The sequence below is a fragment of the Phacochoerus africanus genome, chromosome 5, assembly GCF_016906955.1.
Source record: "Phacochoerus africanus isolate WHEZ1 chromosome 5, ROS_Pafr_v1, whole genome shotgun sequence".
Classification (NCBI taxonomy): Eukaryota; Metazoa; Chordata; class Mammalia; order Artiodactyla; family Suidae; genus Phacochoerus; species Phacochoerus africanus.
Genome location: NC_062548.1, coordinates 60401164 through 60416845, shown reverse-complemented (window position 1 = coordinate 60416845; position 15682 = coordinate 60401164). Strand labels below are relative to the sequence as shown.

At 43.8% G+C, this 15682-nt stretch overlaps 1 protein-coding gene across 6 annotated transcripts in view; it reads right to left on the bottom strand.

Annotated features, from left to right (window-relative positions):
* The window catches only part of TMEM131 (transmembrane protein 131), a 191104-nt gene that overhangs the window by 18194 nt on the left and 157228 nt on the right, over window positions 1–15682 (bottom strand). For all 6 annotated transcript variants that reach the window (XM_047781503.1, XM_047781501.1, XM_047781502.1 and 3 more), the window contains 5 exons: window positions 15373–15515; window positions 14769–14955; window positions 13375–13560; window positions 12418–12576; window positions 11471–12054 (listed from right to left, as the gene is read on the bottom strand). In XM_047781503.1, coding sequence (XP_047637459.1) covers window positions 11471–12054; window positions 12418–12576; window positions 13375–13560; window positions 14769–14955; window positions 15373–15515 — 1259 coding nt within the window. The remainder of the gene's footprint in view (window positions 1–11470; window positions 12055–12417; window positions 12577–13374; window positions 13561–14768; window positions 14956–15372; window positions 15516–15682) is intronic.

Genomic DNA, 15682 nt, shown 5'->3' with positions numbered 1-15682 from the left:
TTGGAGGTGTAATTTATGTGCAATAAGATACACCCGTTTTCAGTGTACAGTTCAGTGAGTTTTGGCAAACTCATCGGTTTTGGCAAGTCTGTGTGCCTCTCAGGATACAGCTGATCCTGGAACAATGGGGCATGAGCTGCCATGTAGCTTATAGCTGGCCCTCCACACCTGCGGTTCCTCTGTGTCCCTGGCTTAAACCCATCAAGGACTGCAGTCTCTACTGATGAAAAAAACCCCAAGTATAAGTGGACCCATGCAGTTCAAACCCTTGTTGTTCCAGGGCCACCTGTACTTTTTTATATCCCGGAGGGTGATGTAGCTTTGGAAAGTCATAGAAGTGAAAGCCAGAGTTCCTTTAAATCTGTCTACAGATGGGAGCCTGACAGTGACACAAAATTAGCTGCCTGCCATGTGCGTCACTTGAGGGGTGCCGAGAATGCCAGTGGCTGGGCTCAAATCCTGGCCGGCCCCTAACTAGCTACATGACCTTGGCCTCTCATCTGCGGACCAGGGGAGAGGACCTCACAGAGTTGCGGTGTGGAATTATATCAAGTCCTCAGGACAGTGCCTGGCACGTAAATGCCACATACTGTTACATGGATGGAATGTAAAACTGAGCTACATCAAGTCCATTATTGTTATCATTCCGATGGCATTGGAAGTTCCCTGGCTGGGGGTCAAATTGGAGCTGTAGCTGCCAGACTACGCCACAGCCACGCCAGATCTGAGGTGTGTCTGTGACCTGAACCACAGCTCACAGCAACATCAGATCTTTAACCCACTGAGCAAGGCCAGGGATTGAACCTGCATCCTCGTGGATGCTAGTTGTGTTTGTTACTGTTGAGCTACAATGGGAACTCCAAGTTTATTATTTTAAAAGATGTGGATGCTCCTAAGACAAATGAGAAAATAACCCACCATACATGTGAGTGCCTGCTATTTCCAGGCAGTGCTCCATGTCCTGGGAACACAGCAGGAGTGACAGCAACAACATAATCCCTGCCCTCAAGAAGCTTCCACTTAGTTGGACCACAAAGCAGCAGAGAAACCTCTGGATGCCAGCCCTTCAGACTGTACCCACAAAACCACGTGGGCAGGCAGGCTGGGTGAAGCTGCAAAAGCCACATAAGCCACTGTTTAACCCATTCTTTGTCATTAAAAAAAAACATCTTTCTGGAGTTCCTGTTGTGGCACTATGGGATCAGCAGTGTCTTGAGAGTGATGGGATTTGATTCCCAGCCTGGCACAGTGGGGTTGAGGATCTGATCCCTGGCCCAGGAACTCTATATGCCCAGGGATGGCCAGAAAAGGAAACTAAAAAACAAACAAAAAAATATTTTTGACAATGGTGGCTTAATAAAACCTATTGAAAACCCTGATGTTTGATGGCCACTGTTAATGGGTTCCAGAGACTCAAACTCTGGCATCTAGAACAGGGGTTGGCAAACTATGGCCCATGGGCCCTATCTGGCCTGTGGGCTATTTTTATAGCTTGTGGGCTGAGAATGATTTTTATATTTTTAAGAAACAAAGAATAGGTGGTGCGGACAGTTTGTAGCATACCAAGTCTCAAATATTTACTATCTGGCCCTCTACAGAAAGCTTGCTGAAAAAGAATAGGCAAAGCAATCCTGAGGGCCAAAAACGAAGCAGAAGCATGACTCTCTCATCTTCAGATAATACTACAAAGCTACAGTAACCAAAACAATGTGGTATTGGTACAAAAACAGACATACCAATTAATGGAACAGAATAGAGAGCCCAGAAATAAGCCCACATACCTATGGTCAATTAATCGTCAACAAAGGAGGCAAGACTATAAATTAGGAAAAAGACAGTCTCTTTAGCATGTGAGTGCTGGGACAGTTGGACAGCTGTATATCCATCAATGAAATTAGAACACACCTTCACACCACACCCCCAAATAAACTCAAAATGGCTTAAAGATTTAAAGACAAGACACAGGAGTTCCCATCGTGGCTCAGTGATTAATGAATCTGACTAGGATCCATGAGGTGGCAGGTTCAATCCCTAGCCTCTCTCAGTGGGTTAAGGGTCCAGTGTTGCTGTGAGCTGTGGTGTAGGTCGCAGACGCAGCTCGGATCCCACATAGTTGTGGCTCTGGTGTAGGCCGGTGGCTACAGCTCCAATTAGACCCCTGGCCTGGGAACCTCCATATGCCACAGGTGCGGCCCTAGAAAAGACAAAAAAAAGACAAGATACCATAAAATTCCTAGAAGAGAACATAGAAAAAACATTCTCTGACATCAACCATACAAATGTTTCTTAGGTTAGTCTCTCAAGGCAACAGAAATAAAAACAAAAACCAAACAAACGGGATAGAATCAAACTTACACAACTTTTTGCACAGCAAAGGAGAGCACAAAACCAACAAATAAACAAAAAGACCCCAAACAACAACAATAAAAAATGAAAAGACAACCTACAGAATGGGAGAAAATAGTTGCAAATGATGAAACTTGACAAGGGCTGAATCTCCAAAATATACAAACACCTCAGACAACTCAACTGCAAAAAAACAAACAACTCAACCGAAAAAAAGGCAGAAGATCTAAAAGACATTTCTCCAAAGAAGACATACAGGTGGCCAACAGGCACATGAAAAAAAGACTTTCCATCACTAATTATTAGAGAAATTAAAATCAAAACTACAATGAGGTAATACCGCATACTGGTCAGAATGGCCACATAACAAATGCCAGAGAGAGTGTGGAAAAAAGGGAACCCTCCTACACTGTTAGTGGGAATGGAACTCCACTATAGAGGATCCTCAGAAAACTGAATACATATGAAAATTCAGCAATCCCACTCTTGGGCTTGTATCTGGACAAAACTATACTTAAAAACGAAACATGTACATTGTGAATCAACTGTAATAAAAAAAGATACACGTACCCCTATGTTCACAGTAGCACTATTCACAAGAGCCAAGACATGGAAACAACCTAAATGTCCAATAACAGATGAATGGATTAAGACGTGGTACACATACACAATGGAACACTACTCAGCCATAAGAACGAACGAAATAATGCCATTTCCAACAACACGGAAGCAACTAGAGATTCTCATACTAGGTGAAGTTAAGTCAGAGAGAGAAACACAATTACCATATGATATCACTTATATGTGGAATCTAAATCTTGGCACAAATAATCCTCTCTATAAAACAGAATCAGACTCACAGACACAGAGAACAGACTTGTGGCTGCCAAGGGGGAGGGGGGAAGGAGTGGGATGTACTGGGAGCATGGGCTTAGGAGATGCAAACTATTATGTTTAGAGTGGATAGACAGTAAGACCTATAGTATAGCACAGGGAACTCTATCTGATCTCCTGAGACAGACTGGGATGGAAAATATAAAGAAAATAATGTATATAGAAAAAGAATAAGCAAAGTTATGGCTGACTTTTAGGAATGTGATTTCATCATTTCCTTTCACATTGATTCCAGGAGGTATTAGATTTCATACCGTAACTGGAAATATTAAGTCTCAAAAATTGAGTAGCCTTTGTTTGAGCAGAAGATGGGGCAGTTGGTTTAATTACAACAGCCCCCACCCACGCTGAGCACCCAGCACTCTGCTCCACCCCAGCAAAAGGCAAGGAGCCTATCTTGCTCTAGCCCCACGAGCCCTTGGATTTCCCAGATTCTGAAGGTCTAACAGTCAGGCCGAGAGAACTTCCAACGTTCCAGCATGGCCAACATTAATTCCCCATGCAATACATTTCTCACCTGAAATCATATGTTTTTATCACGCTCAGGTCACTGGATGAGAGGCATTACATGCATAAATACTCTTTATTTAAAATCATCTGAAACCTCATTAATAAATAGGAAAGGGCTGGAAGAGATTAAAAAAAACTGGTCTCAAATTTGGAAGCCACAGCTATACAAATAAATGGTCAGAATGAAATCACTTCATTACTTTTAAAACCTAATTAAGTATTTATTTCCTAATAATAGAATGGATTCCAAACTCTGTTGACAAAAACCATTTGTCCCTACCCACAGGGCCCCTTGGGGCTAACCTGAGTGGGTACAAGAACAGAAGCCCAGCCACTAAGATCTGTGACTGAGCACCATCCACTGTGGACGGGTCCAGCATCTTCACTGAATGATGTTCTGACCCTTATCAGGTAACTATATACACACCCATAGTCACCGCAACTGGTGTGTGTGTGGGGAGGCTGGGTGTACATCAAAGAGGAGTGACACAAAAGAGGAGCTAAGATTTCATATTCAGGCTAATATGAGGCATCTGTGTAAAGAACAGTCCCATACCCTGGGCAACAAAGACAATATCTGTTCTATCACTCAGTGTCCTCAGACTCTTCAGCAGGAATTCAATGTCAACAAAGTTGGTTTTTTCAGATGAACCCTCACGCTTCCTTTTCCTGCAGGAGAACTATGTAACAATGCTTTCCTTTGGCCTCAACCACCAGAAGGTGTGCAGCTCAATTTAACAATTAGTGGTAATAAAACTAACTTCATTCTAGGTTTTCGTTGAGATTGCACTATCATAATTAAAAACAGATGAAACATCAAGAACTACTTTTTGTCTCTTACTGTTTTAGATTTGCTTTAATCATTCAAACAACCTCTCATCATTTTAAATGTAGGCAAAAATAGGAATTATCAATTTATAAAATGTGTCCTACTCATTTACTTCTTTAAGTCTTCACTAACAAGTGTACAAAGCAATCTGAAATCACTCCTTTGGGCAGGATAACTTTAAATCATGTCACTTATTAGGGCCGCACCTGCAGCATATGAAGGTTCCCAGGCTAGGGGACAAATCCAAGCTGTAGCTGCCAGCCTATGCCAGAGCCACAGCAACGCAGGATCTGAGCCACATCTGTGACCTACACCACAGCTCACGGAAATGCCAGATCCTTAACCCGTTGAGCGAGTCCAGGGATTGAACCCGCAACCTCATGGTTACTAATCAGATTCGCTAACCACTGAGCCACCACGGGCTCTCATACTGAGTGAAGTAAGTCAGAAAGACAAAGACAAATACCATATGATATCACTTGTAACTGGAATCTAATATACAGCACAAATGAACATTTCCACAGAAAAGAAAATCACAGACTTGGGAGAACAGACTTGTGGCTGCCCAGGGGAAGAGGGAGGGAGTGGGAGGGATAGGGAGCTTGGGGTTATCGGATGCAAACTATTGTTGTTGGAATGGATTTACAATGAGATTCAGCTGTGTAGCATTGAGAACTATGTCTAGATACTTATATCGCAACACAACAATGAGAGGAAAAGGTATGTATACATGTATGTGTAACTTGGTCCCCATGCTGTACAGTGGGAAAAAAAAATAAAAATAATGTTAAAATAGAAAAGAAGGCTAGCTCTCATAGCTCATTTCTTTCTTATATGTGTAAAAATAAAAGAAAAATTTAGGGGAAAAAAAAATCATGTCACTTAGTCTCCACCCATAGAAACTGCTTCAGAGCAGTGTCAGCCACTAGCAGTTTCCCTGAACGAGTGCAAGCCTAGTGGCTGTGGACCTAAGCCAGGCCAGGACTGTAACAACACCTGACTGGAGATTCAGGACAACCTCTAGAGAATTACCCATTCTGGCAGGATTTTGTTTTTCTCCTCATCTTCTGCCTGTTTAAAAGGTCTAAGTGAGGCCACCAGACCACACTGACCAACACATGATTCCTTTGAGTCAGTACTGGTCACATTGAGTTTATTTCCCCCTATTTGTTCTGAAATGATACCTCAATATGAGTGTGACAACCTAAAATGTACCAAAAGATGCACATGAAGAAAATGCTTAAGGAGTTATGTTAAAGTGAATATTGTTTCCAAAAATTTACAGCTATTATCGCATTATTTTGTTCTGTGCTTAGATGGCAAAGATACTGGTTTAGCCCAGAAGAAGGTAGAAGAGAATATTTTTTGTCTTTTTAGGGCTACACCCGCGGCATGTGGAAGTTCCCAGGCTAGGGGTCAAATTGGAGCTGCAGCTGCCCACTTACACCACTGCCACAGCAAGGCAGGATCCTTAACCCACTGAGTAAGGCCAGGGATCGAACCTGCATCCTCATGGATGCTAGTCAGATTCATTTCTGCTGAGCCATGATGGAACCCCCAAGAATTCTTATTAAGTGAAAAAATTTTACATCTATCCCAGGAAAGGAATTAATAAGTCTGTCAGTAGATCCATACTCTCTTCTGTTCCAGCTTTTCCTGTACCCTGAGAAAGCTGTACACACTGTATGCAGCTCTAACCAGAACCAATAAGGTACGCGGGACTCAGACAAAAAGGCTGCACAACCAACTTTATGTAGCATATAGAGTTCAATTACTTAGGGTTTTCGTAGAAGTATTACATGCAATGAGAACTTTGATTTGTTTATTCTAGAAATAAATTATCATGGATATTCAAGAGCAAACACACTACAACTCAATGTTGGGAGAGCAGAGCTTCTGTCTTCCCACTTACGCACTTCTCTCCAAGACTTTAAGGGCAATTCCTGCCTGCCCCAAACCCACTAGGTGGGCCCAGTGCCCACCTCCCAGACTTTTACTGGCTACATTCCACTAGTGGGTGGGGCTACAAGAGCTTGACACAGCCGATCCCAATCACCTACCAAGACTGCTGAATAGAGAATCTGATCAGCGGCCTGGGGTGGGGCCCAAGATTTCACCTTTTTAAAAGCTCTTAGCGATGTCATTATTGTCGATTCCTGGACCTCAGCTTTGGGGAGCAGGCCTTAGAAGACTTGCCCAATACCCTCTCTTCTATGTGGGTCAGCCACGGAGCTTCCTGTCCCTGACCTCAGAGGCCCTGCTCCCTAGAGCCAATACATGACCTTTTCTCTGCTCACACTCCAGCTTCTAGGCCTGTGTTAGGTGAATCGAGTCAGATTTACTCTTGGGCTAATTACCTTTGCCTGAGGGACAATATGTAGTTTTAGAGGTGAGAACAGAAGGCTTATCAGCCAAGCCTCAGTCTCCACCAGTATGTAGCAGATGCCCTGCCTTGGAGGAAGAGAACTTCAGGGTAGATTTTAAATTCTGGCTCTAAATCTAGTCTGTCTCTTCTCTTGGCTGGAGGCTCAGGAGGCAGGAGAGGTGATGGTCAGATCCAGGCCAGGGACCCTCCACACACACTGCAGCACTGACACTCCTCCTGGTCCTCACCCAGGAGCCTGGCACTGACTCTCAGACGTCCCCAGCTCAGGCCTGGGCCAGACCAGGGGGAAGGTCAATCACTCTGAAATCCAAAATGTTTTCAAAGCTTTTTATTCCCAACTCATTTAGAAACAAAACAGGGTGAGTAAACTCTTTTGTAGCAAAACCAAAACTGAACTGACATGAACCTACTTTAGGGTCAAGAGTCACATGGCACACACATCGTATGCCTTTCTGAAAACCCGGATTTCAACACATGAGGCTCCCGAGTGTTGCAGAAGAGACCGCGGGTCTCCAGGGTTGCAGCCTCGCTGCTGCTGATGGGCTTCGCCTCCATCACACCCCACGTCCAGTTTCCGGGGCTGCACGTGAGGACCTGTTCTTGCCCAGAACTGCTTTTTCTCTGAAACCCTAAAGCCTCACGCCTCCTCCTTGGTCCCCTCACTCCTTGGGCTCCCCACCCCCCGCCCTTGACTTGTCCACGTCCTCCTTGCCTGTGAGGTCCCTTCTGGGTTAAGGTCCTGCTAATTACAGGCAGCTCAGCACATCCCTCATCACCTGCCAACACCCGCATGACCCTCCCATCCCCGGCTCTTTCTGCTGCCCCTGTCCCGCAGAACTCCCACCACCCCCTGGCCTGAGAGTGCGACAGAGAACGACATAAGCGTGAGGAAGGCCCAGGGATCCTGGCGGGTCACCCGTGCTGCCTGAGGGGCTGCTCTGCAGGTCTGCTTCCAGGCCCCACAGACCCCAGCCTACGGAATCTCAGTTAGCTAATGTGATTATTCCAAACTTCCTCTGGGTTGTGTTTCTCCCCTGCCGCTTCCCCTTCAGTCTCCAATTCTACGATGCACCTGCATCCACACACCTGTGGAAATCGAGCCCTTTTCTAATGTGCTGAGCTGGGGCTCCTCACACCCACCTCCTTGGGCGTTTGGTTGTATAAACATCTCTTTGCTTCTCCTCCTTGTGAGGGAGGTGGTGAAGTGTGGTGATGAGCTGAGGGGTAGGGTCGGTCTTGGTGTGGGCTCCCCATCTACCTGATGTAACCTTCCTTAGACCGGTTTCAATGGGACTGGAAATGCCCATCCCAAGGTGCACGAGGCATGCAAGTTGTGTCTGGAACATTAGGAAGGGCTGACAAACACCACGGCTCTCAGCTATGCCAGCTGTTTTTCCCTTGACCTGTAGATATTTTTTAAGCACCGCTTTCCCCCATTTTTTTTTTTTTTTATTGAAAATACTACCACACAATATGTGCATCCTTTTTGCTGGTTAAAAATCAAAGAACATGGAAACCACATATTAGAGAGTCACCCCCTCCCCCTTTACTCACTGGCCCCTCACACATGCTCAGAGATGCCACTGGTAACAAGCTGGTATGAAGGGTCCTCTCTAAGCTACTGTAACCTGGCTTCTAGTTCCATCTCTCTGACAAGGCTATTCCTGCCAAGGTTGAGTAACGTCCAACAGCCAGGCTCCGTGGAGCTCGGCTCTAGCTCTGCTCTGGCCTGGCTGGGACATGCTAACCACACCTCCTACTTGCTTCTTGTCACGCTGTCTGCTGGCTTTCTTCTTGCTGGCCTTGCCCTCAGGATTCTGTTCTTGGAGCTCTGCTAAGACCAGCTTCCAAGCAGACATTCCTGTTGGGAGGTTCCACAGCCACCTGCAAGTCAGCAGGCTGGGGACAGCACCATTTCCTGCCCTAAAAGCCACAGGAGCACCTACACTCTACCATGCAAAGTAGCAGCTCTTTGCTCCCCTTTAAAGGTAACAATGTTACTAAGCAGCACAGCCAGGATTTGATCTGGAACTGCCTGAGAGTGGAGCCTGACCTTGCGACCCCACACCACTCTGCCTCTCCCTCCCCCCATAATGCCACATCCTAGACTGCCAATGGCAGAAACGAGGTGGCGGCAGATTCCACTGTTTCTGCAGTTAGTGTAGAGACTGAAAACGGCTGCACCAGTCCAGAGCTTTCTCAGGTTTTAGCTATCAACCCAGCAATGGCCTCTGTCCAGTTCCCAGGGCTCAGGTCTCACAGGAGGAGAAACCACCGAAGTATCAAATCTACCAACTGTGCAGCTGCAGAGTCCTGGCTGGGCCAGCTATGAAGACAGGCCATTTCTGGTCCTCCCCTCCATGCCGAACAGTGGCTGCAGGGATGACCAGAGAGGTGACTGGAGGTCCCATTTAAACAGGGTGCTTGTGACCAGCCTTCAAAAGCTAGACACTACCTAAACTCACTACAGAGATTTCTTTGAGGTGTAGGGAAGGGCTGGGGAGAGAAAAGGGCGCTTCTGAAAAGGGCAGGCTCATATTTAATGTAAACATGATGACTAGTTTAGCAGGGGCGCTGGGCTAAGCTCCAGAGAGATTATAAAGGATCTACCCAGCTAAACGCCTATGGTTTTATGATATAGCACTAGGTTGCAACCCCAAGATCAGTGCCCACCTTTTCAAGTGCATTTAAAAGACTGGTTTTCTCTATGTATGTTATACTTCAATAACAACACTTATTGAAAAAAAAAAAATAAAGATATGGCTCCTTCCTTCTTTCCAAACAGCAGTGGTGGGAAGGATAACGAGTGGCTGCTCATGTGAAGCTGATAATCACTGTCTTCTCATGGGCTCAAGAATCACTAACAACGTGGTACCCATGCTCTATCATTAAATATCTTTTAGGAGGTCAACTCTAGGACCACTGTGAAAATTTAAAAACATTTTTTTTTAATTTTAAAATTTATGTTCTAGATGAATGACCGTGAAAATAAAAACAGGCCTATTGTACTGATGTTAGAGGGCTATCTTAGACAAGCAATGGGATATTCACCTTGACTGCCAAAGCCTCTCTTTGCAGCAAGAAAAGGTGATACATGTTTATTCATGCTCTCAATAAGGGAAAAACTCACTATGTAACTGGATCTAATTAAAAAGAGGAACTTTAAGTGTTCATTCATTTATTTATTTATTTTTTATCTTTTCTAGGGCCGCTCCCGTGGCATATGGAGGCTTCCAGGCTGGGGATGAATTGGAGCCGCAGCCGCCAGCCTAAACCACAGCCACAGCAATGCAGGATCCGAGCTGCGTCTGCAACCTACACCACAGCTCATGGCAACACCGGGTCCTTAACCCACTGAGAAAGGCCAGGGATCGAACCTGCAACCTCATGGTTCCTAGTCGGATTCGTTAACCACCGAGCCATGATGGGAACTCATTTAATATTAATATAAAAAGTACCCTAAAATCTATAAGCTCTATTAATAATAACAATAAAAAAAGATTTCTGTGGAAGAAGTTAAATAATATTCAAGACATTTTCCTGTTTTATAAATCCAAATGCAAGTTATAAGAAGACTCTATGGAGCTAGCCTTCAGATCCCTAGAACTAAAAATTCTCGAAAAGAAAAGTGGACTTGGGAATGTCAGGTTTCTTCTGATGCTTCTTTAGCTCTCTTAGGGCTGCCAAGTTCCTTGTCCCCTGTGTAATCCAAAGGCAAAAAATCCTTGGTACATCAGTGAGGGAGGTGCCTGATGAGGCTTAGAGTAACATACAGACACAGCTGTCACAGGAGAGAAAGGAAGATGCAAACAAGTTCAGGCTGTAAAGGGAATAAACTGAAATATAGCCAGAGGCCACTTACTGTTTTTCACATTTTGGATGTTGGAAGTTCTAAGCCTCCTCTGTGTGTGTCGTGTAGATATCTAAGCGGGACCCAGTGCCCCACAAACTGTGAGATAGTCAGAATGTCTACTGCAGCTGCTCAACTCTGCTGCCACAGCACAAAAGCAGCCACAGACAGCATGTAACGAATGGGTAACGAATGGGTATGGCTGGGTTCCAATAAAGTTTTATTTACAAAAAGCAGTGATGACCACTGGCTGTAGTTTGCCAACTGCTGCATAGGTTGTGCAGAAATCCAATTTTTGAGTTAAAACGTAGATGATCTTCATTTTACACCGTTTAAAAAATTACTTTAACAAAAAAAAAGTTCAACCCACCACAATAACACAGTAATCATAGGCAGTTGGAAAGGAAAACATGAGCTGTCCAATAAATTCCTGAACATGGTTAAGTCATCTAAGAAATATAGTATCTTTGATGGTAAAGGGATACCTGTTTTTGCATCTTGATATGGAAAAGGTGAAGTCCAATAATAGAGATGAATGTGAGCCAGAACACCTGCTAAATTAGCTATCACCATCACTATAACGGCAACAGCCCATTAGGCTCCCCCAGCTTCCCCTCACACATCACGCTCTCCTGGCCTGAGAACACAGGCTTACCTTTGCTTTTGGACAGTGGCGATGGCGGCTGCTCTGTAAACACTTCTAGGGGCGGGGAGTCATGGTGGTCGAAGTCCTTGTCCATGGCTTCTATGAGACTGGTGATGTCTGAGTCCTCGGAGCTGTGCCGTGCGCTGCTGGGGTGTTCTGGGTGGGGAGGGTGGGCAAGGGGTGCGGGGGACAGCCTCTCAGGCTGTGGCTCCTGGTGCTGAGGCACTGGTGGTGGCGGCTGCGGTGGCGAATGCTGCTCCAGCGGGCCATGGGCGTGGTGCTGGCTGCCATGCTGGCTCTGTTTGGCCCCTTTGGATTTTCTGCCTGCTGTGTGGCCCTGGGCCACTGTGCTGGATTCTAAGACAAGGGGGCTCGCTTTGCTAGCCGACTGGGCGTTAGTCCTGCTAGAGGTGCTTGCACTGTTTTTGGCCCTGACGTTTTCCACGTCAGCTGAGTTTCTATTGCTGTGGCTGCCGTGCGGGTGGCCTGAAGGGCCACACTGCTTGTGAGCCCCTGCACTGGGTCGGGATGCTGAGCCGCTTGTTCCGCAGAACCCCCGACTGTGACCAGGGTCACAGTTGAGTGTGTTCAAGCTGAAAAAAGAACCAACTGCAGATCAGTAATAGCAACCTTCAAAATGCTAAGATTAAAAAATTATTTCATTAGTACAGCCACCAAAAAGAGGAACTACCCTAAGGAAAACACAGCAAGAAATAGGACACTTTCCACAATTCTAATGGGTCTGTTCTATTTGAAAATTTAGGAATCGAACCATTGATCCTCATCAACAAAATAAAAACGTGTTATTTGCTGTGAGTTCTTAGTAACTGAGAGCTACGCACAGAGTATCACTAAGATTTTTTTTCCTGAGTAAAGATGAAAAGAAACGTATTTGTTTAATTACATTGGCCAAATCTATGCATATTAGAGAATATATTTCCAGCAGGTGAACATACTTTCCTTCAGATGAAATACCAACGATTCTCCTGAGATCAAATGGTCTTCCCACATCAAAGGGCGGGTTTGAGGCCTCAAAGGATAGTCGCCTTCGAAACGGCTCCCAAATTCCTTGAGCTTCTAAATAGGCTGTTCCAATTACCAAAAGAAATAGTGCACTGCAGGGGTACAGAAAGTGGAGAATCAGGGTTCATTTGTTAGTGCAAGAGTAACAAAATCTGATCTTAAAGGCAGAGTTACTTGGTATAAGTATAATGATATAAAAAAACAAGATGCCTGTGACAAGGCAAAAAAGCACTGTGGATGAAAATCTATATACTGACTTTTCTTGAATGCCAACTTACATGGAGGCATCTATGGAAGAAATATTTGCATCAGAACTGACACTGGAGGACACTTTTCCTTTTACTAAGAAGAAGCTCCTGTCTTTTAGTTCTAACTCACTAGGTCAACTCTCTTCCCTTGAACGATGTGCGAGGTAACTATGTAAATTAATTCGGAGGTGAGCATATCTCATGCTCAGAATATATATCAAGCAATATATTGAAAAAAAAGATGAGGAAGCTAAGGGTTTAAAAAATATTTCTTATTAGTTTCATTTTACTTAGGTATGATTCAAGAAGACTAAACTATTATGCTGAGTAAATTACATACGCCCAGACCAAGTAACTTTACCTGGTAAATTATGAGTGTTTTTTTCTCTTTGAGAAATTAACCTGTACTTACTTTGTACAACAGATATCAAAGGGAGAAAAGACTTTGGTGTATTGTGTTGGCCACCCAAGAAGGGTTCAGTTCTTACTGCTTCCAATGCTGTATGTAAACTTGACTAGAGAGGTCTGTCTGTTTTGTTTGTTGCTGGATCCCTGGCACTCAGAACAGTGGCTGGCACATAGTGGGCACATGACAGTATCAAGTGATGCCTAAATACCAACCTCGAAAGAAGACACAAGTACCTCATTATTCCTGAGATGATGATGTACAGAGCCAGCTCCCAGTTGGGCCTGGGCAGGGCTTCTGCACAGGTTGCTAACATATGGTAAGGAAGGGATGCATTCAACACAAATACAAATTCTGAGCCGCTGGTTGTTATAAACTTCAGTTCACGAATAACTCTAGAAGCTGTGAAATCAGGAGTAAACCTAAAACAGAATGATGGCTGTGAGACTATGCTTTAAAAATATACTGCAAGCAGTTTAAATAGAATGCCTTTGAAACAGAACATAAAAGTTTAGAGCTTGATACTTTTTCTTCAATCTGCTCATTTTAAGATGGACAAACCATTGTTCCATGAGGTTAATAACAAAAACAACTATATTCTGTGGATAACTGGACAAGTTACTTAAAAAGAAAACAAGAATCAACTTCCTCTAATTATTCATTTGGAAAACATTCTCTGAGCATCTTACCCTTCCTTCCTCCCTTCTCCTTTATTTAAATCACACTCTTCTTGCACAATACATTCTCAATAAGGCCTTATTATTATTATTATTATTTTTTAAAGAAGACTACCCTTGGGAGTTCCCATTGTGGCTCAGCGGAAACAAACTTGACTAAGATCCATGAGGATTCGGGTTAGATCCCTGGCCTCACCGTGAGCTGTGGCGTAGGTCGAAGATGTGGCTCAGATCCCGTGTTGCTGTGGCTATGGCAGCTGCAGCTCTGATTTGACCCCTAGTCTGGGAACTTGCATATGCCCCAGGCGCGGCCCTTTAAAAAAAAAAAAGGAAACCATCCTTGTCCTACTGATATTCATATCTCCTGCAATACTGCCTTCTGCCCCAATTATTTTCTTTTTCTTCTGTTAACTGTATGCTCCCCAACCACATGATCTGCCCTTGAGGAAAGGTCTTATTCCTCACTGTACCTTCAGGTGCCAAGTGTAAGCTCTCTCTTACAGGGAGTAATAAAGTTACTTATTAAGTAAATGGCCATCGAAGATCATGAAATTACCATTCATTTAATGGGACAGAGGTTACATTTTATTACGTAAACTGTAACATAGCAAGCCATCAACTGTTAAAATACGTTGCCAACCACTACCAATGAAGGCATTAAATCTGCCTTGAGACCAAAGTATCATGCATTTGTATACACTGTAAAACATGGAAAAACTGCAGAGTGTGACACAGGAGTCTGCTCTGGTGCAGAGACTGAGCTTATAGTCAGTTTCCTACACAACCCTGAAAATTTTGAAAGTGGTTTCTAAGATTACCTGATCCACTTTGGAGATACAGGGAGTTTCACAATTTTGAAAACAAACACATGAAGAAATAACCAAAAGATCAAATGGAAAACAAACAACTCTAGTACACAGAAGTGATTCTTTATCTTATGAGAAAATACTTACAATATGATTATGTCTTTAGAGGCATTGGCGCTTAGTGCAAACTCTTGACAATTGACGACTTTAAAGCCATATCCCTCACAAGAGTACCCACTGACTTCGATGGTTTCTATATGAATCTGAAGTTGTCCTGTATTCTCTACTTTAAATGTTCTTTTCAATGTGAAATTTGGTTCTCTTAGTTTCAAACCTAAAGGAAAAAAAATGAAGAGTGAGTATAAATCTTGCTATCCTGTGCCCCAGGGCCAAGTGATGCTAAGACATTCTTTATGAATGTATCCCAGATATTATGAACCAGCTCCTCAGGCCAAAGAGATCAGCCATAACAGATCTCATCAGGAAGCACACCACTCTGTTAAGTCACTTTAGATGGCAACAGTCTAATTACGCTTTATTTTTCACATGCAGAGTGAATCCTCAAAGGCAAGGGATGACTACCGACACTGTATCTTCCAAGATCCAAACCAAACAACTCTGAAAGATGTTAAAATCTTAAGTCTCCATCACTAACATACACGTGTGCACACACAGAAATACATTAAAAAAAATTATGTTGTTGAAAACAAATGCTGAAATTTGTGCCCTTGGATCTGTTAGGAATACTCACTATCTGTACAATCTTTTAATAATGCTTCTGTGATTTTAAAGCGTAAGGAACTCCCTGGACCCGGAAGCTTGCCGGCCACCCTTAAGTTCTCGGTTGTTCCTTGTCCTTGGACCATTACAGCATCCATCACAGTCAGGTTATTTCTATGTGAGAACAAGAACCACAGATTTTCCTCCCATTAAATCTGCACATACTTTGGGCCTATAATTTTTACCGTTACTTTATAAACCATATAGAAATTGACTCAATAAATTTGAGTTAAAACATTTACACTTCAGAAATTTGAAGACACTTATACAGAGAAGAGCAA